At 56.3% G+C, this 20456-nt stretch overlaps 1 protein-coding gene across 1 annotated transcript in view; it reads right to left on the bottom strand.

Annotated features, from left to right (window-relative positions):
* LOC101437075 (probable bifunctional dTTP/UTP pyrophosphatase/methyltransferase protein) overlaps nt 1-20456 on the bottom strand; it is a 54730-nt gene that overhangs the window by 18092 nt on the left and 16182 nt on the right. Inside the window, 4 exon segments of the mRNA XM_058291033.2 lie at nt 6589-6711; nt 9653-9799; nt 13803-13935; nt 18889-19073. Coding sequence (XP_058147016.1) covers nt 6589-6711; nt 9653-9799; nt 13803-13935; nt 18889-19073 — 588 coding nt within the window.

Consider the following 20456-nt stretch of genomic DNA (forward strand, 5'->3'; position numbering starts at 1 on the left):
AGGGACGACATTCTATTTAGACAGCTAGAGGGTTGGCTCCACTGCACGCACTGAGCAGGGACGACATTCTATTTAGACAGCTAGAGGGTTGGATCCACTGCACGCACTGAGCAGGGACGACATTCTATTTAGACAGCTAGAGGGTTGGATCCAGTGCAGGCACTGAGCAGGGACGACATTCTATTTAGACAGCTAGAGCGTTGGATCCACTGCACGCACTGAGTAGGGACGACATTCTATTTAGACAGCTAGAGGGTTGGATCCACTGCACGCACTGAGTAGGGACGACATTCTATTTAGACAGCTAGAGGGTTGGATCCACTGCACGCGCTGAGCAGGGACGACATTCTATTTAGACAGCTAGAGGGTTGGATCCACTGCACGCACTGAGCAGGGACGACATTCTATTTAGACAGCTAGAGGGTTGGATCCACTGCACGCACTGAGTAGGGATGACATTCTATTTAGACAGCTAGAGCGTTGGATCCACTGCACGCACTGAGTAGGGACGACATTCTATTTAGACAGCTAGAGGGTTGGATCCACTGCACGCGCTGAGCAGGGACGACATTCTATTTAGACAGCTAGAGGGTTGGATCCACTGCACGCACTGAGCAGGGACGACATTCTATTTAGATAGCTAGAGGGTTGGATCCACTGCACGCACTGAGCAGGGACGACATTCTATTTAGACAGCTAGAGGGTTGGCTCCACTGCACGCACTGAGCAGGGACGACATTCTATTTAGACAGCTAGAGGGTTAGATCCACTGCACGCACTGAGCAGGGACGACATTCTATTTAGACAGCTAGAGGGTTGGCTCCACTGCACGCACTGAGCAGGGACGACATTCTATTTAGATAGCTAGAGGGTTGGATCCACTGCACGCACTGAGCAGGGACGACATTCTATTTAGACAGCTAGAGGGTTGGATCCACTGCACGCACTGAGCAGGGACGACATTCTATTTAGACAGCTAGAGGGTTGGATCCACTGCACGCACTGAGCAGGGACGACATTCTATTTAGACAGCTAGAGGGTTGGATCCACTGCACGCACTGAGCAGGGACGACATTCTATTTAGACAGCTAGAGGGTTGGCTCCACTGCACGCACTGAGCAGGGACGACATTCTATTTAGACAGCTAGAGGGTTGGCTCCACTGCACGCACTGAGTAGGGACGACATTCTATTTAGACAGCTAGAGGGTTGGATCCAGTGCACGCACTGAGTAGGGACGACATTCTATTTAGACAGCTAGAGGGTTGGATCCACTGCACGCACTGAGCAGGGACGACATTCTATTTAGACAGCTAGAGGGTTGGATCCACTGCACGCACTGAGCAGGGACGACATTCTATTTAGACAGCTAGAGGGTTGGCTCCACTGCACGCACTGAGTAGGGACGACATTCTATTTAGACAGCTAGAGGGTTGGATCCACTGCACGCACTGAGCAGGGACGACATTCTATTTAGATAGCTAGAGGGTTGGATCCACTGCACGCACTGAGCAGGGACGACATTCTATTTAGACAGCTAGAGGGTTGGATCCACTGCACGCACTGAGCAGGGACGACATTCTATTTAGACAGCTAGAGGGTTGGATCCACTGCACGCACTGAGCAGGGACGACATTCTATTTAGACAGCTAGAGGGTTGGCTCCACTGCACGCACTGAGCAGGGACGACATTCTATTTAGATACCTAGAGGGTTGGATCCACTGCACGCACTGAGTAGGGACGACATTCTATTTAGACAGCTAGAGGGTTGGCTCCACTGCACGCACTGAGGAGGGACGACATTCTATTTAGACAGCTAGAGGGTTGGCTCCACTGCACGCACTGAGCAGGGACGACATTCTATTTAGACAGCTAGAGGGTTGGATCCACTGCACGCACTGAGCAGGGACGACATTCTATTTAGACAGCTAGAGGGTTGGATCCAGTGCAGGCACTGAGCAGGGACGACATTCTATTTAGACAGCTAGAGCGTTGGATCCACTGCACGCACTGAGTAGGGACGACATTCTATTTAGACAGCTAGAGGGTTGGATCCAGTGCACGCACTGAGCAGGGACGACATTCTATTTAGACAGCTAGAGGGTTGGATCCACTGCACGCACTGAGCAGGGACGACATTCTATTTAGACAGCTAGAGGGTTGGCTCCACTGCACGCACTGAGCAGGGACGACATTCTATTTAGATACCTAGAGGGTTGGATCCACTGCACGCACTGAGTAGGGACGACATTCTATTTAGACAGCTAGAGGGTTGGCTCCACTGCACGCACTGAGGAGGGACGACATTCTATTTAGACAGCTAGAGGGTTGGCTCCACTGCACGCACTGAGCAGGGACGACATTCTATTTAGACAGCTAGAGGGTTGGATCCACTGCACGCACTGAGCAGGGACGACATTCTATTTAGACAGCTAGAGGGTTGGATCCAGTGCAGGCACTGAGCAGGGACGACATTCTATTTAGACAGCTAGAGCGTTGGATCCACTGCACGCACTGAGTAGGGACGACATTCTATTTAGACAGCTAGAGGGTTGGATCCACTGCACGCACTGAGTAGGGACGACATTCTATTTAGACAGCTAGAGGGTTGGATCCACTGCACGCGCTGAGCAGGGACGACATTCTATTTAGACAGCTAGAGGGTTGGATCCACTGCACGCACTGAGCAGGGACGACATTCTATTTAGACAGCTAGAGGGTTGGATCCACTGCACGCACTGAGTAGGGACGACATTCTATTTAGACAGCTAGAGCGTTGGATCCACTGCACGCACTGAGTAGGGACGACATTCTATTTAGACAGCTAGAGGGTTGGATCCACTGCACGCGCTGAGCAGGGACGACATTCTATTTAGACAGCTAGAGGGTTGGATCCACTGCACGCACTGAGCAGGGACGACATTCTATTTAGATAGCTAGAGGGTTGGATCCACTGCACGCACTGAGCAGGGACGACATTCTATTTAGACAGCTAGAGGGTTGGCTCCACTGCACGCACTGAGCAGGGACGACATTCTATTTAGACAGCTAGAGGGTTGGCTCCACTGCACGCACTGAGCAGGGACGACATTCTATTTAGACAGCTAGAGGGTTGGCTCCACTGCACGCACTGAGCAGGGACGACATTCTATTTAGACAGCTAGAGGGTTGGATCCACTGCACGCACTGAGCAGGGACGACATTCTATTTAGACAGCTAGAGGGTTGGATCCACTGCACGCACTGAGCAGGGACGACATTCTATTTAGACAGCTAGAGGGTTGGATCCACTGCACGCACTGAGCAGGGACGACATTCTATTTAGACAGCTAGAGGGTTGGATCCACTGCACGCACTGAGCAGGGACGACATTCTATTTAGACAGCTAGAGGGTTGGATCCACTGCACGCACTGAGCAGGGACGACATTCTATTTAGACAGCTAGAGGGTTGGCTCCACTGCACGCACTGAGCAGGGACGACATTCTATTTAGACAGCTAGAGGGTTGGCTCCACTGCACGCACTGAGTAGGGACGACATTCTATTTAGACAGCTAGAGGGTTGGATCCAGTGCACGCACTGAGTAGGGACGACATTCTATTTAGACAGCTAGAGGGTTGGATCCACTGCACGCACTGAGCAGGGACGACATTCTATTTAGACAGCTAGAGGGTTGGATCCACTGCACGCACTGAGTAGGGACGACATTCTATTTAGACAGCTAGAGGGTTGGCTCCACTGCACGCACTGAGTAGGGACGACATTCTATTTAGACAGCTAGAGGGTTGGATCCACTGCACGCACTGAGCAGGGACGACATTCTATTTAGATAGCTAGAGGGTTGGATCCACTGCACGCACTGAGCAGGGACGACATTCTATTTAGACAGCTAGAGGGTTGGATCCACTGCACGCACTGAGCAGGGACGACATTCTATTTAGACAGCTAGAGGGTTGGATCCACTGCACGCACTGAGCAGGGACGACATTCTATTTAGACAGCTAGAGGGTTGGCTCCACTGCACGCACTGAGCAGGGACGACATTCTATTTAGATACCTAGAGGGTTGGATCCACTGCACGCACTGAGTAGGGACGACATTCTATTTAGACAGCTAGAGGGTTGGATCCACTGCACGCACTGAGGAGGGACGACATTCTATTTAGACAGCTAGAGGGTTGGCTCCACTGCACGCACTGAGCAGGGACGACATTCTATTTAGACAGCTAGAGGGTTGGATCCACTGCACGCACTGAGCAGGGACGACATTCTATTTAGACAGCTAGAGGGTTGGATCCAGTGCAGGCACTGAGCAGGGACGACATTCTATTTAGACAGCTAGAGCGTTGGATCCACTGCACGCACTGAGTAGGGACGACATTCTATTTAGACAGCTAGAGGGTTGGATCCAGTGCACGCACTGAGCAGGGACGACATTCTATTTAGACAGCTAGAGGGTTGGATCCACTGCACGCACTGAGCAGGGACGACATTCTATTTAGACAGCTAGAGGGTTGGCTCCACTGCACGCACTGAGCAGGGACGACATTCTATTTAGATACCTAGAGGGTTGGATCCACTGCACGCACTGAGTAGGGACGACATTCTATTTAGACAGCTAGAGGGTTGGCTCCACTGCACGCACTGAGGAGGGACGACATTCTATTTAGACAGCTAGAGGGTTGGCTCCACTGCACGCACTGAGCAGGGACGACATTCTATTTAGACAGCTAGAGGGTTGGATCCACTGCACGCACTGAGCAGGGACGACATTCTATTTAGACAGCTAGAGGGTTGGATCCACTGCACGCACTGAGTAGGGACGACATTCTATTTAGACAGCTAGAGCGTTGGATCCACTGCACGCACTGAGTAGGGACGACATTCTATTTAGACAGCTAGAGGGTTGGATCCAGTGCACGCACTGAGCAGGGACGACATTCTATTTAGACAGCTAGAGGGTTGGATCCACTGCACGCACTGAGCAGGGACGACATTCTATTTAGACAGCTAGAGGGTTGGATCCACTGCACGCACTGAGTAGGGACGACATTCTATTTAGACAGCTAGAGGGTTGGCTCCACTGCACGCACTGAGTAGGGACGACATTCTATTTAGACAGCTAGAGGGTTGGATCCACTGCACGCACTGAGCAGGGACGACATTCTATTTAGACAGCTAGAGGGTTGGATCCACTGCACGCACTGAGCAGGGACGACATTCTATTTAGACAGCTAGAGGGTTGGATCCACTGCACGCGCTGAGCAGGGACGACATTCTATTTAGATAGCTAGAGCGTTGGATCCACTGCACGCACTGAGCAGGGACGACATTCTATTTAGACAGCTAGAGGGTTGGATCCACTGCACGCGCTGAGCAGGGACGACATTCTATTTAGACAGCTAGAGCGTTGGATCCACTGCACGCACTGAGCAGGGACGACATTCTATTTAGATAGCTAGAGGGTTGGATCCACTGCACGCACTGAGCAGGGACGACATTCTATTTAGACAGCTAGAGGGTTGGATCCACTGCACGCGCTGAGCAGGGACGACATTCTATTTAGATAGCTAGAGCGTTGGATCCACTGCACGCACTGAGTAGGGACGACATTCTATTTAGATAGCTAGAGGGTTGGATCCAGTGCAGGCACTGAGCAGGCACGACATTCTCTTAGATATTACGGAGTTGGACCCGCAGCAGGCACAGGTTCTGCCCAGCGGCCTCAGTGGAAGGGGGTCCTGTCCTGCCCTTTTTAGGGCCCCTGCCCCGATGAGGTCCATTTCCACGCCCTGGGGGGCCCTTTCCCGTCCTCAACGTGAGCACAGCCCAAGAGGCGGGTGCCAGGGGCTGCGGGGCAGGATGCCGTGTGGTGCAGTTTCCCCGCAGAGGCCGGCGGGACGCACCCGCGGCGACACGCGTCTGTTGCCCCGCGCGTCCCCGCAGAACCCGCAGGCTTGTGGCAAGCCGGGCCCGCCTTGTCCTCGGCATCCCAGGGAAGCTTAACCGGCGGTCTGATGAGCGTACAGACAGGAAATCAGCCGTGGCAGCCGGCTGCCAGCCGTGCTGGGGGCTCGGGGTTCCCACGCGTGGAGAGCACCCCAGGGGTGCTGTTTTCCCTCCTTGGGTCTGAATCGGCGGGCTCAAGGTCATTGCGCAGGGGGGTGGAAAACCGTCGCCGGTCGGAATTGCTGAAGATAAAGCCGGAATTGCTGAATCCTGTGCCGTTCTTCCCGGGGACCAGGGAACAGATGGCGAGTTGTGCTGCCCTCGACGCGCGCCCCGGGGCGGGGGTCAGGGTCCCCGCTTTTGGAGGGCCGCCGGCACGGTGCCCGGGGGGGGGGGGGGGGGGCTGCCCGTGGCTCTCGCCTGCACCTACAGGAAGCCGTGGGCCTCCAGGAGCTGCTGGTACTGGGCGGCGCTTCTGGGCCTTGGTGCCGGCGCGGCGCAGCCTGCAGCCCAAGACCCGGGGCGCGTGGCGAGGTGAGAAGCCGGGCAGGGCGAGGGAGGGCCGGGGTGTGGGCTCGCCCCTTTTCTTCTCCTGCAGCTCCTTTTATTTTTAACCCCGAGGAGACGCGGCCGGGTCTCACCTGGTTTGCATCGCTCTGCGATTCGGCTCAGCAGCGCGTGCACCTTGTCGTCCGGCCAGTAGTGCACAATTCTGGAGAGGATGTAGAGCTCCGCTTCGGGCAGCGCGTCGGTGAAGAAGTTACCTGGAGGACGGAGGACGCGGCAGAGCCGTGAGCCGCGCCGAAACGGGGGCGGTCTCCTTGGGATGGCGGCGCGGGAGGCCTGGGTCCCGGGTGGGAGAGGAGAGGGACCCCAGGGGGAAACGGGGGGCTTTCCGGGGTTGGGGATGCTGGGGCCACCGCAGCTCCCTCCTGGCAAAAAGGCCGCGGCTGTGCGTCAGGGTCAGGGCAGATTGCGTGGGCCCAGGGAACCTGGGGTCCGCAGATTCTGTCCCCCAAGGCAAGGTGGGGCCCTCCCTGCAGGAGGCGAGGGGCGGGCCCTGAAGGAGAGAGCGCCCAGGGGTCCCGACACTCAGGCCGCAGGGTCGGGTGCTGCGGGGCATTTGCTCCAAAATTGCTGGCACGACAAGGTAACTCACAGACACCCTGCGCCCCGGGTTCTGCGACTGTTGGGAAATCGGAGGTCTGTGGGTGCAGCAGGACCCCGCGACGGCCGTGCCCCGATGTCCCAAAGAAGGGGAAAGAGGACGGACGCCCGCGGGGGGGGGGGGGGGAGAGGGAGGCACGACAAGCAGAGCCTGGGGTGACAGCTGGGGCCCCGCGGAGCCCAGCCCTGGCCGCCCCTGGATTTCTGGCTTCTTGCCCTAGAACTTGAGAGAAAAGTGTCCCTTGCTGAAAGCCTCCCGGGCAGCAGGTCCTTTTTATTCATTGATTCACGAGCTGCTGCGTGTCACAGAGGATGTGAGGCGGCTCACCGCACGCCGAGGGCGCTGCTGCACGGCGTGGATTAGAGTTTACCCTGTAGTTCACTCTCCCCCCGTCCAGGCTGGGGGTCACGGCAGGAGATATAAAGTGCTCACTGAGCGCCATGGGTGTGCCACGGTGATGGGGGAGGCTGTTGGTGAGGGAGGAGGGGGTGGGGGTGGGGGGTAGACGGGAACCTCTGAAGTTTGTTTTTTTTTTTAAAGATTTATTTATTTTATTTAATTCCCCCCTCCCCCCGTTGTCTGTTCTCTGTGTCTATTTGCTGCGTCTTGTTTCTTTGTCCGCTTCTGTTGTCTTCAGCGGCACGGGAAGTGTGGGCGGCGCCACTCCTGGGCAGGCTGCTCTTTCTTTCGCGCTGGGCGGCTCTCCTTATGGGTGCACTCCTTGCGCGTGGGGCTCCCCTACGCGGGGGACACCCCTGCGTGGCAGGGCACTCCTTGCGCGCATCAGCACTGCGCATGGGCCAGCTCCACATGGGTCAAGGAGGCCCGGGGCTTGAACCGCGGACCTCCCATGTGGTAGACGGACGCCCTATCCACTGGGCCAAGACCGCTTCCCTTTTTTGCTTTTTTAAAAAAAATGTTTATTGTTAAAGAAGCTTTAGATCACATAAATGCCACATAAAAATTATAAGGGGTTCTTATATGCCTCCTTCTTTCCCCCTCCCAAACTTTCCCAAACTAACAACATCCTTCATGACTGTGGTACATTTGTTGCAATTGATGAATCCATTTTGGAGCGTTGCTACTAACATTAAAAAATAAATAAAGACAAAAAAAAAAAGAAAGTAGGCACTCAACTACTGAGCTACATTTGCTACCCTTGGAGACAAAATACATTAAGATAAGTATTTTGTCATAACTTACAAAACTGTGCAAGACACAGAGTGTAAACTACAATGCAAACTGTAGTCCTCTTACGTTTTTTAATGTCACATTTTTTGTGATGTATCTATCTTCAAAAAAATACAGTTTATAAAAAGGATGGGGTGGGGGGTGGGGGGTGGGATTTATATGAACCTGTTATGTCTTTTATGTTTTTTTAAATTGTTTTTAATGTAACATTCTTTGTGATCTATTAACATTAATAAAAAGGTATAAAAAGTACCAATGTTAATAAAACAGTATTAACATTAATAAAAGAAAGTGTAAAAAAAAAGTGTATCAAGATAAAGAGAAAGATGTACGTTGGCCTGAGAGAATGAAAGGGTGGGGATGTGGACACAAGGTTTGCTGGTGGAGGGACAGAGGGAGGTCGAGGTCCTAGAGAGCTGCAGGAAAAGGGCGTGCTTGGTTTTGGTTTGGTTTTGGGTTCGGTTTTGCCTTTATTGTGCCTTTCCTTTTTTTGGAGATATGGCAAAGGAATAGCAGTTCTGTCTCAAGTTTTAAGGTGACTTAACGCTTTCTTTTTTATGAATTAGAATGGCATCGAGAAAACACTGGGCTAGAAGTATCTGAGGGAAGTGGACGTGGCTCAACAGATAGAACATCCACCTACCACATGGGAGGTCCGCGACTCAAACCCCGGGCCTCCTTGACCCATGTGGAGCTGGCCATGTGCAGCGCTGATGTGCGCAAGGAGTGCCCTGCCATGCAGGGGTGTCCCCCACGTAGGGGAGCCCCACGCGCAAGGAGTGTGCCCCATAAGGAGAGCCGCCCAGCGCGAAAGAAAGTGCAGCCTGCCCAGGAGTGGCGCCGCACACACAGAGAGCTGACACAACAAGATGACGCAACACAAAGAAACACAGATTCCCGGTGCTGCTGGTAAGGATAGAAGCGGTCACAGAAGAACACGCAGCGAATGGACACAAGAGCAGACAGAGGGGGAAAAGGGAGAGAAATAAATAAATCATAAATCTTTAGAGAAAAAAAAAAAGTATCCGAGTCCCACCTGCCTTTGGGCAAGGCCGACGGAGCTGAGTCACCAGGATGTGCAGAGTTTCCCTCTTACGGAGGCTGCTGTCACCCCCTGGGCACTTCTACCTTCTATCTAACCTAGGTCGTTTCTGACACAGCTGTCGTGCCCTCAGTCCCACACCCCCACAGAGGCTCATCTGGCTGTCGCCCCCCCCATGTCCAGCCCCGTCAACCCTGCGCCGCCCCCCCCCTGCAGTGGATGTGGGAAAACGGGCCCACGTTCTCCATGCACAGAGGGGTGGGCGCGGTTCGCGGGTGTTGGGGGGGGGGCAAACGAGACGTACCGGGCAGGAAGCTGACGCGGGCCATCTGCGGCCACCCCTCGGGCTGGAAACTCTCGGCCTGCTGGATGACCTCCGGGAGGTCGAACACCGTGACCTTCAGGTGCGGGTACCGCCGGACGAGCTCGTGGGCCAGCGCCCCTGTGCAGCCTGCGGGACAGCAGAGATGGGCTTTGCAGCCGCGGCAGCCCTTGGCGAGGCTCCAAGGGCCGGTGGGGGCGAAAACGAAACGGAGGCTGAGAAACGAAGCTATCCAGTGGCGGTGTGCCACGCTGGGCTCGCAGCCTCCCAGGAGCAGAACGGCGTGAGCTGGGTCTGGTCAAGGTGGTATCAGCAGGTGGGGGGAGAACCCTTAGAAGGAAGCCCGGGGGTTCCTCGCTCTCCCCTTGACCTTCCTTCTACAGGGATGCAGATGCAATGGCTGGTGCCGGAGCAGCCACTCTGGGCCCCTGGGAGGAAGGATGCTAAACTGCAGCTGGAAACAGCCAGGGGCCCTGGAGAGGGAGACGCCCTCTCAGGGGTCAGTTCCACACCTAGAGTTTTCCACATGGCAGGGAGAGAAAAGTTCCCCTGCTGTTTGCAGCTGCATTAAACCTCAATCCAGCCTCCAAAGCAAACCTATCTCCTCGTCTCGGGGGAAGGAAAACTCTTTGTCTTCCCGATACACAGCTGTAGGAGCCGGAGTTCACCTAACTGGTAGGTGCAGAAATACAAATTCCTCCCAGAGCCTGAAAGGGAAGGGGCTCTCGGGGTGTGTCGGTGATTCCAGCCACCCCGAGTCAGTGCCCTACAAAATGGGGGTTCTCTGAGGGTGGCCTTGGTGGACTATTTTTTTTTTTAGGCACCTGGGATCAAATCCAGGACCTCTTATGTGCAAAGCCAGTGGTCAAACCCTGAGCCGCTTTGGCTTCTGGACTGTTTTTTTATACTCTATTTAACGTTCATCTTTTATAGTTCTTATCCATAGTGTTGTGGATTGAACTGTGTCCCCCCAAAAGGCATATTCAAGGGGCTTATTTGTAAATAGGGATTTGGAAGATTGTATTAAGGAGGATGGGGCCAAATGGGAGGGGCACAGGTTCTGACCCGGTTTGACTGCTGTCCTCATAAGAAGTGGGACATGGACAGAGGCAAAGTGACGCCACATGAGCCAAGGAATGCCAAGGATGGCGGCCACCCACCAGCCGCCAGGGCTGAGGCGGGGAACAGTTTCTCCCCTTTCGGAGGGCGCCTGGAACTTGCGGCCTCCAGAACTGAGAGAGAATAAATTTCCCTTGCTTCAGCCCTCTGGTCTGTGGTACTTTGTTACAGCATCCCTGGCAGACAGAGACATACAGTCTTAGACATACTCTGTTTCCACTACACTTTACAGATACAGTTTATATCTGCAGATACTATGTTTACATTATAGTTTAACCAAACTTCCTCTGTGGGAAGAAGATGTTAGAAATCAGAGAAACACTGTAGCAGTGTGACATAGTTACAAATTCCAAAAATTAGATATTGGATTATGTTTGTGATCTGGTCTGTACCTGGGCATGATTAAGTTATGATGAGGGCTTTGATTGGGCCACGTCATTAGAGTGTTGAGTCCCCGCCCCTTGGTGGGTGGAGACTCATAGATAAAAGGCAGAGGACAGAGTGGAGGGTTTTTAATGTTGGAGTTTCGATGTTGCAGTTTGATGCTGAAGCTGGAGCCCCAGGCAGAGAGGCAGAGTCATTCACCTGATAGTCTACAGCTGACCTTGTGGAGAGAAGCAAAGCCTAGAGAGCCTCATAGTCTGCAGCTGACCTTGTGGAGGAAACAGGAGCTGAGCCCAGGAAGCCTGAACCCTGGCAGACGTCAGCAGCCATCTTGCTCCAACACGTGGAAACAGACTTTGGTGAGGCAAGTAACTTATGCTTTATGGCCTGGGATCTGTAAGCTCCTACCCCAAATGCATACCCTTTATGAAAACCAACCAATTTCTGGTATTTTGCATCAGCACCCCTTTGGCTGACTAATGCAGACGACCTGTCCTATTTGTAACAGCACTCAAGATAAAATGTGTGACGAGCTGCAAAGGACTGACCATGAGTCGCCCCAGTACTCCTCTGACCAAGCAAGTTTCAAGAATCAGTGAGTGACGTGCCTAGGACACCGGACAACGGGCGACAAAAGGGAGCCTTGCCTTTTGGTTCCGGAGAGGTGACCCTGGCTACACGTGCTACATCAGCCCTTGCCACCAAGTGTCCTCGCTCTGCCTCGTGGAAGGAACCCAGCTTGCCCTGGCTCCCGCCACCGCCTCATCGGTGTAATTAAAAGCAGTTTTGCACACTCATCGCACTCGGTGAGCCCACTTTGCAGCACGTCTGCACCACATGGATGATCGTTTAGGTTGTAGCCTACACTCTCCCCCAGTCCACCCAGTGGGCCATGGCAGGACATACAATGTACAGCATCTGTCCCTGCAGCACCACCCAGGACAACTCCAGGTCCCGAAAATGCCCCCACATCATTTCTCTTCTTCCCTCTCCCTGCCCTCAGCAGCTACTGTAGCCACTGTCTCCACATCCATGATACAATTACTTCCATTATAATCACAATAGTTCCATAGTAGAATGTCAGTAAGTCCACTCTAATCCATATTTTATCCCTCCATCCTGTGGACCCTGGGATGGGGGAGGGTGTTGGTGTGGGAGGAGTGGGGTGGGGGAGTTGGGAGGTGTAAAGGAACCTCTTATATTTTTTAATGTAATATATTTTTTGTGATGTATGTATCTTCAAAAACTACAATTTACAAAAATGAAGGGGCAGGGGTGGGGAGGGGGTATAGGGGAACCTCATGTTTTTTATGTCTTTTTGTGTGTTTTAATGTAAAGTTCTTTGTGATCTATTAACTTTAATTTTAAAAAGTATAATAAATAAATAAATACAACAAAAGGTCTGCAGTTGCCCAGGTAGGGTCTCCCAGGCGGAGCTGCAGAGCACCCTCTCTTGCTGTCCCCAAGCCCCCAGGGAACAGGACCATTGGGATTCCAAGCTCTCCATCTGTTGTGCCTCTAGCAATGGAAGAAACTGTAGCACTGATGTGGAGACAGTGGCCACGGCAGCTGCTGAGGGCAGGGTGAGGGAAGAAGAGATGTGATGTGGGGGCATTTTCGGGACTTGGAGTTGTCCTGGGTGGTGCTGCAGGGACAGATGGTGGACATTATATATCTTGCCATAACCCACTGAATGGACTGGGGGAGAGTGTCAACTACAATGTGAATTATAGTCCGTGCGGTGCAGCAGTGCTCCAAAATGTATTCACCAAATGCAATGAACGTGCCACGATGATGAAAGAGGTGGTTGATGTGGGAGGAGTGGGGTGAGGGGGGTGGGGGCTATGTTTTATGTATATGTATATTTTTAATGTAACATTTTGTGTGATCTATGTATCTTAAAAAAAAAAAAAAGACAAAAAAATTGCTAAAAAAAAAAAAGGAACGCCTCGTGGGGCTCAAGGACCCCCAACTCAGACAGGCCATGGGCGTGCAGCCACCCAGGGTGGTCTCTGAGGCCCCAGAGGGGCGTGGCTGCACAGGAGTCTGCCAGGGACCCCCAGCCCGTCTCACCCTTTCCCCTCCATCAACTGTTCTGGGGTAGGACGGGAGGCCAGGGAGGGGGAGAGGGGGAGAGGGGCGTGGTCAGACCCTGTGGTGGGGGAGCGCAGGGGACCCTCCAGCACTTGGCAGCTACCAGCACGGGCATCTGCTTCTGTTTTAAGGAGATACCCGGGACAGAACCTGGAACCGCATGTGGGAGGCAGGCGCTCAACCACTGAGCCCCACCTGCTCCCCAGTAAGAGTCGGTTTGTTTTTATCGTTTGTTTTTAGGAAGTGGTGGGGATCAAGCCCAGGACGTCATGCGCGGGAAGCAGGCGCTCGGCCACTTGAGCCACATCCTCTCCGCAGGATGGGTGTTGTAAACTCCGTGGGCCGGTCCCAGGAGCCTTCCAGAACCCGGGAACAGCTGCAAGATCTGGGGCCCACCAGGGCGGGATTTAGATGCCCCAAGAGGTCAACCCCGTTTTGTCCAGCGGCGGCGGGGCGGGGATCCGAGAAAGCAAAGGGGAAGGAGCGCCGGGCGCCGGCTCCCGCAAGAGCGCGCGCGCGCGGGGCGGGCACGCACCTCCCAGGTCGCAGGCGGAGGAGAAGCGGGACAGGTCCAAGGCGGAGGCCACGTGGCGCGCGGTCAGCTTGCTGATGCTGTGCATGCAGTGCATGAAGCGCAGCGTCGCCGCCTTGCTGTGGTACAAGCAGCCCTGAAACAGAGCGGGCGGGGTCTGAGGGCGCACGGATCCCGCGTGGGGGCGAGCTGTGCGCCGCGTCTCGGGGAGCGGCCGGGGCTACCCGCGTGCTCTGGGTTGGACGGTGCTGCCCCCTTTGAAGTCCACCTGGAGCCTCGGAACTTGGGAGGACGGTTGGCGCGGATGCGGTTTAACTCTCCTAGATCCGGGTGGGCCCTACCTCCAGGGACAGGCCGCGTGCAAAGAGAGGGGAGCCCGAAGGCAGAGAGGTCAGGCCCCGTGAAGACGCGGCAGAGTCTGTAGCCACGAGGCCTCAGCGCAGGGCCCCGGAGCGCAGGGCCCCGGAGCGCAGGGCCCCGGAGCGCAGGGCCCCGGAGCGCAGGGCCCCGGAGCGCAGGGCCCCGGAGCGCAGGGCCCCGGAGCGCAGGGCCCCGCGCTAGACCTGCAGGAGCCTTCCCTGGAGCTGGCAGGCCCCGCCCCGCTGCCTTGGGGCTGGATTGCTGGCCTCCAGAAGCTCGGAAGAGACCCGGCTGTTGGAAGCTCCCAGGCAGACCCCGGAAAGGTCCAGCGCTGCGCCGGCCGGCCCCCCAGGCAGCGCCGAGAGGCTGCGCCTCCAATCAGTCGGGCTTCTGCTTCTCCAGAGCCCCCGGGGAGCTGCCTCATTGGAGGGAAGATGGAACGGCCCTCCTTTACCAGGAGGACCAGCGAGCCCCGGGGGGAGCCGCGCTTGGGAGGCCTGCCGGGGTCAGGAGAAGGGGGACAGGGAGAGGACCAGGGGGTGTGCGGGAGAGGAGAAGGGGGGCCGGGACAGGGGAAAGGGGGCCCGGAGAGGGGAAGGGGGGTGGGGAGAGGGGAACGGCATGTGGGGGAGAGGAGAAGGGGGTGGGATCAGGAGAAGGGCCCCCCCCAGTGGAGAGGGGGGATGGGGAAAGGGGGGAGGGGAGAAAAGGGGTCTGGGACAGTGGAAAGCGGGTTGGAAGAGGAGAAGCGGGCAGGGAGAGGAGAAGGGGGATGGGGAGAGGGGAAAGGAGTGTGGGAGAGGGAAGAAATGGGACGAGATCAGGAGAAGGGGGTCTGGGAGAGGAGAGGGGGGGTGGGGAGGGAGAAAGGGGACCCCGACAGGGGAAAGGGGACAGGGAGAGGGGAAGGTCATGTGGGGGAAAAGAGAAGGGGGATGGGATCAGAAGAGGGTCCGGGAGAGGAGAAGGCGGACTGGGACAGGGGAAGGGAGAGGGGGAGAGGGGAGGGGCATCAGGGAGAGAAGGGGGATGACATATGACATGACGGGGACAGGGGAAAGGGGGTGGGGAGAGGGCAAGGGGGTCGGGGAGAGGAGGAGGTATGTGGAGGAGATGAGAAGAGGATGGGATTAGGAGAAGGGGGTAGAGAGGGTAGAAGGGGGGCAGGGAGAGGGGAAGGGACAGGGGAAAGGGGGCCTGGAGAGGGGAGGGGGGGGTGGGGAGAAGAAAAAGGCACGTGGGTAAGAGGAGAAGGGGATGGATCAGGAGAAGAGGGTCCTGGAGTGGAGAGGGGGGATGGGGCGAGGAGAAGGGGGGTGGGGAGAGGGGAAAGGGGTGGGGAGATGGGAAGGGGGATGAGGAGGGGACAAGGGGTGTGGGAGAGAGGAGAAGGGGGATGGGGAGAGCGGATGGGTGACGGGGGGCAGGAGAAGGGGGTTGGGAGAGGGGAAGGTGTGTGGGTGAGATTAGAAGGGGGATGGGATCAAGAGAAGGGGGTCTGGAAGGTAGAAGGGGGGCAGGGAGAGGCAAAGGAGGATTGGGACGGGAAGGGGAGAGGGGTGAGGAGACGAGGAGGGGAGCAGGGACAGGGGAAAGGGGTGGGGAGATGGGAGGGGCTCAGGGAGAGGAGGGGGAGGGGAGAGGGAAGGGGGAAGGGGGACGGGGGACGAGGCAGAGGACAAGGGGTGTGGGAGAGAGGAGAAGGGGGATGGGATCAGGAAAAGGGGGTCTGGGAGAGGAGAAGGGAGATGGCGAGAGGGGAAGAGGGACGGGGATGGGGGAGGGGAACGGGGAGGGGGGAAAGGGGAAGAGGGACGGGACAGGGGAAGGGAAGTGGGAAGAGGAGGTGACAGGATCAGGGGAGTAGGAAGAGGACAAGGGGTGTGGGAAGAGGAGAAGGCGTTGGGGTCAGGAGAAGGGGGATGTGGAGAGAAGGGGGTACCAGGTAGCCCGGGGTGAGGGCAGTGGGGGTTCTGGGTAACAGGCGGCCTGGGGGGAGAGAAATGGGGTGAGGGTGGCCTGGGGGGAAAGGGGGGTACCAGGTGGCCCAGGAGGGGAGGGGTGCCGACTGGCCTGGGGAGAGGAGACGTCCAGTCCTGACGCAGCAGCAGGGCCCGCCTTGAGGGGATGAGGCTGCGTGAGCGCTGCCCGGCCCCGAGCCCACCTGTTGTGACTGCCCGTGCCCCGACAGCCCGAGGGTGGGATCCAGGGAACGGGGGGCGGGTGGCAGAGACTGGGGGGGAGGCTCCTTCTGGGGTGATGAAATGTGCCCCGAGTGGGCAGAACGGCAGGTGCACAACCTTATACGCGCGCTCCAGGCACATCGGCGTGCTTAGGGTTACGTCCGCGTCGTGCTGATTTCACCCCAAGGAGTTCTGCGTGAACGTGCTTTGAAAGCCGTGGCACCCGCTCTGGGCCCGGCCTGCCCGGTCATTTGGGTTTGTGCCCCTCGACGGGGGAGCGGGAGGGCTGCCCGGACGCCCCTCAGAGTGCCCACGCCCAGGCTCGCACCCAAGGCCGCACCCCCAGGCACAGCCCCCTCTGCTCCAATGCCTCCTCTAGGCTCTTGGCACTCCCCAGACACCCCGGCCAGGTGGACTGTGAGTCCTTTTTTCTGAGTTCCTTTCCGAAGGTCCCTCCAGTGGAGAGCCCCTCTCTTGCCTTGCTGTGAGCACCCCCCAGCCTGGACCTGCTCGTCCTCCCATGGCCTTCCAAGCAGCTCCCCTTCCGAGCAGCTCCCCTTCTGAGCAGCTCTCCCACAGAGGAGCTCTCCTTCCGAGGAGCTCTCCTTCTTAAGAGCTCTCTTTCTGAGCAGCTCTTCCGCCAAGCAGCTCTAGCGCCAAGCAGCTCCCCTTCTGAGCAGCTCCCCTTCTGAGGAGCTCTCCCGCTGAGCAGCTCCCCTTCCATGCAGCTCTCCCATTGAGCATCTCTCCCACCAAGCAGCCCTCCCTCTGAGCATCTCTCCTTCCATGCGCTCCCCCGCCAAGCAGCTCCCCTTCTGAGCAGCTCTCCCACCGAGCAGCTCCCCTTCCGAGCAGCTCTCCCACCCAGCAGCTCTCCTTCCAAGGAGCTCTCCTTCTAACAGCTCTCCTGCCGAGCAGCTCTCCCACCGAGCAGCTCTCCCTCTGAGCATCTCTCTTTCCGAGGAGCTCTCCCACTGAACAGCTCTCCCTCTGAGCATCTCTCCTTCCGAGGAGCTCTCCTTCTGAGGAACTCTCTGCGCGAGCAGCTCTCCCACCGAGCAGCTCTCCCACCGAGGAGGTCTCCTTCCGAGCATCTCTCCTGCTGAGCAGCTCTCCTTCCGAGGAGGTCTCCTTCCGAAGAAGAACTCTCCCGCCGAGCAGCAATCCCACCGAGCAGCTCTCCCACCGAGGAGGTCTCCTTCCGAGCATCTCTCCCACTGAGCAACTCTCCTTCCAAGCAGCTCTCCCACTGAGCAGCTCTCCCTCTGAGCATCTCTCCTTCCGAGGAGCTCTCCTGCCAAGCAGCTCTCCTTCTGAGGAACTCTCCCACCGAGCAGCTCTCCCGCCGAGCAGCTCTCCCACCGAGGAGCTCTCCTTCCGAGCATCTCTCCCACTGAGCAGCCCTCCCTCTGAGCATCTCTCCTTCCATGCAGCTCTCCTGCCGAGCAGCTCCCCTTCTGAGCAGCTCTCCCACTGAGGAGCTCTTGCGCCAAGCAGCTCCCCTTCTGAGGAGCTCTCTGGTTCACTCTCCCTCACTCGCTGTCGCTCCATCTCCTTTTCCCTCTCAGCCACTGCTGTCTCTCAGTGTCCATCTCTCTTCTGTCTCTTTCTCTTTGTCTCTCTGTCCTTCTGTTTCTCTCCTCTTTCTCTATTTGTCTTTACCCTCCCCTGGCTACCTCCCTCTCCCTCCCCCCTCTCTCCCTCCCTCTCCTTCCCTCTCTTTGTCTCTCTCTCTGTCTTTTTGTGTCTCCTTCTCTTTGTCTGTCTGTCCATCTGTTTATTTAACTTCCTCTCTTCTCTTTCTCTGTACCCTCCCCAGCCTGTCTCCCTCTCTGTGTCCATCCTTCTGTCTCTTTCTCTCTGTATCCTTGCTTATCTCTCTCCTATTTCTCTGTACCCAGTCTGTCTTGCTCTCCCTCCCCCTCTCCGTCTTCCCCTTTTCCTCTCTCCTTCTGTGTCCCTCTATTTACCTCTCTCTCTTCTATTTCTCTGTGCCTTCCCGATTCTCTCCCTCCTCATTCATCTGTCTCCCTCCCTCTCTTTCCCTCCTGTGTCCATCCTTCTGTCTCTTTCTCTCTGTGCCCCTGCTTATCTCTCTCCTATTTCTCTGTCCCTCGTCTGTGTTGCTCTCCCTCCCTCCCTTTCTCTGTGTCCCCCTCTTCCCTCTCTTTCTCTCTGGGTCCCTCTATCACCTCTCTCTCTCCCCCTTCTATTTCTCTGTACCCTCCCCTGCCTCCCTCTCCCTCTCCCTCCCTCCCCGTCTTTCCCGCTTTCTCTGTCTCCCTGTCTCCCCTCTTGCTTGATTCCAGCTGCGGCCGTGCCTTGCTCCTGTCGGCCTCACACGCGGAACCTGCCCGGCACCTTCAGCGGCTGGGAGGAGACACCCCTTGGGGCCCCTGGCTCTAGGGACGCGGCCGCTGCTGCACCGTGACCGGGGACGCCGTGCGCCTGGCGTGTTTTGTGCAGAGCGCGACGGCTCCCTGGTGTCCCCCGCGGCTCCGGCACCCCCCGTGCCCACGTGAGTCTGCCCCGGGATGGGACGCTACCCGGAAGAGGCCTCCCTTGGGTCTGCCCAGGGCTCGGTGGTTCTGGTTCTCCCCTTCCCTGACGGCCAGCTCCAGGTGCGTGAAGATATGCCAGACGTGCTCGTCGTAGTACGTGATGATGCCCTGCAGGGAATACTGTCCGTCCGACGCCAGGTACAGGTTCGCTGACTCCGTGTTGCTGTAACCTTTATTAGGAAAAAAAGAAAAAGAGATTAAAAACAGGGCAGGCACGATGGGGTGAGGTCCTAGCCGAAATGTGGAAGCTGTATGGGGGGTGTCCTTAACATCCTGAGATGATAAAATGGGTGAAATAGTCAATGATTTTTTAAAAGATTTATTTATTTCTCTCCTTCACCACCCCCCCCCCCCCCCCCGTTGTCTGTTCTGTGTCTATTTGCTGCATCTTCTTTGTCCGTGGCACGGGAATCTGTGTTTCTTTTTGTAGCATCATCTTCTCAGCTCTCCATGTGGGTGGTGCCATTCCTGGGCAGGCTGCACTTTCTTTCGCGCTGGGTGGTTCTCTTTACGGGGCGCACTCCTTGCGCGTGGGGCTCCCCTACGCGGGGGACACCCCTGTGTGGCACGGCACTCCTTGCACGCATCAGCACTGCGCGTGGGCCAGCTCCACACGGGTCAAGGAGGCCCGGGGATTGAACCTTGGACCTCCCATGTGGTAGACGGACGCCCTAACCACTGGGCCAAGTCCACCGCCCTTAAATGATTTTAATCACATATGGTTAAATCTCTTCACTTAGGCAGCTCTGAAATTTCTAATACACTCATTGAGCTGGTTTTCTACTCATCTATTTGTTTTTTTTCCCCCTACGATCTCTTTATTGTTTTTAAACGTTACATTCAAAACTCTAAGAGGTCCCCATATGCCCCCCCACCCCCTCACCCCACTCCTCCCACATCGACAACCCCCCACCTTCGCGGCACGCTCGTTGCGCTTGGCGAACACACGCCGGGGCACCGCTGCTCTTTGCACTCAGTTCCCTGAGGGACGCGAGCCAGACCTTCTCAGCTTTGCTTACGGGAGTAAGATCACGTCGCAAAGCAAAACTAGACAGAAGGGTGTCAATCTGTAACTTTCCTCGGGGACAAAAAAGCTTGACATCCTTGAGCTGTCGGCTGAGAAAGGAGCCGTGAAAGCCTTGCACCTGCACGACGACATCTAATTTGTGGTTTATTAGCCGCAGAGATCAAGGACATGTCGGGTGGGCTCAAGGCAGCACAGGACTGAGAAACTGCACATCCCTCCTCATAGTCCCCTGGCATCACTTGTCTTTTTCTTGTTTTTTTCTCAACTACCCCCTTTCCTCCCCCCTTCCCCCCCCTCCCCAATAAAATCCCGAGCTCCCATTTTCACTGTGAACTGGTTTGGGGAAGATTTCTCCAGTCGCTTGCCTGTGCACCCGCAATAAATCACCTTCTCACTGAAAGACGTTTGTCTTTCAGGGCGTGGGATGAGGCAGGCCTGTCTACTGGAAAGAGTCCAGCTTACGGAAACACGAGCGGACCCTAGGTGAGGCAAACTGTGTGCTCGGAGGGAGAGCGACAGCCCGGGC

This window comes from Dasypus novemcinctus, chromosome X, assembly GCF_030445035.2.
Source record: "Dasypus novemcinctus isolate mDasNov1 chromosome X, mDasNov1.1.hap2, whole genome shotgun sequence".
Lineage (NCBI taxonomy): Eukaryota > Metazoa > Chordata > Mammalia > Cingulata > Dasypodidae > Dasypus > Dasypus novemcinctus.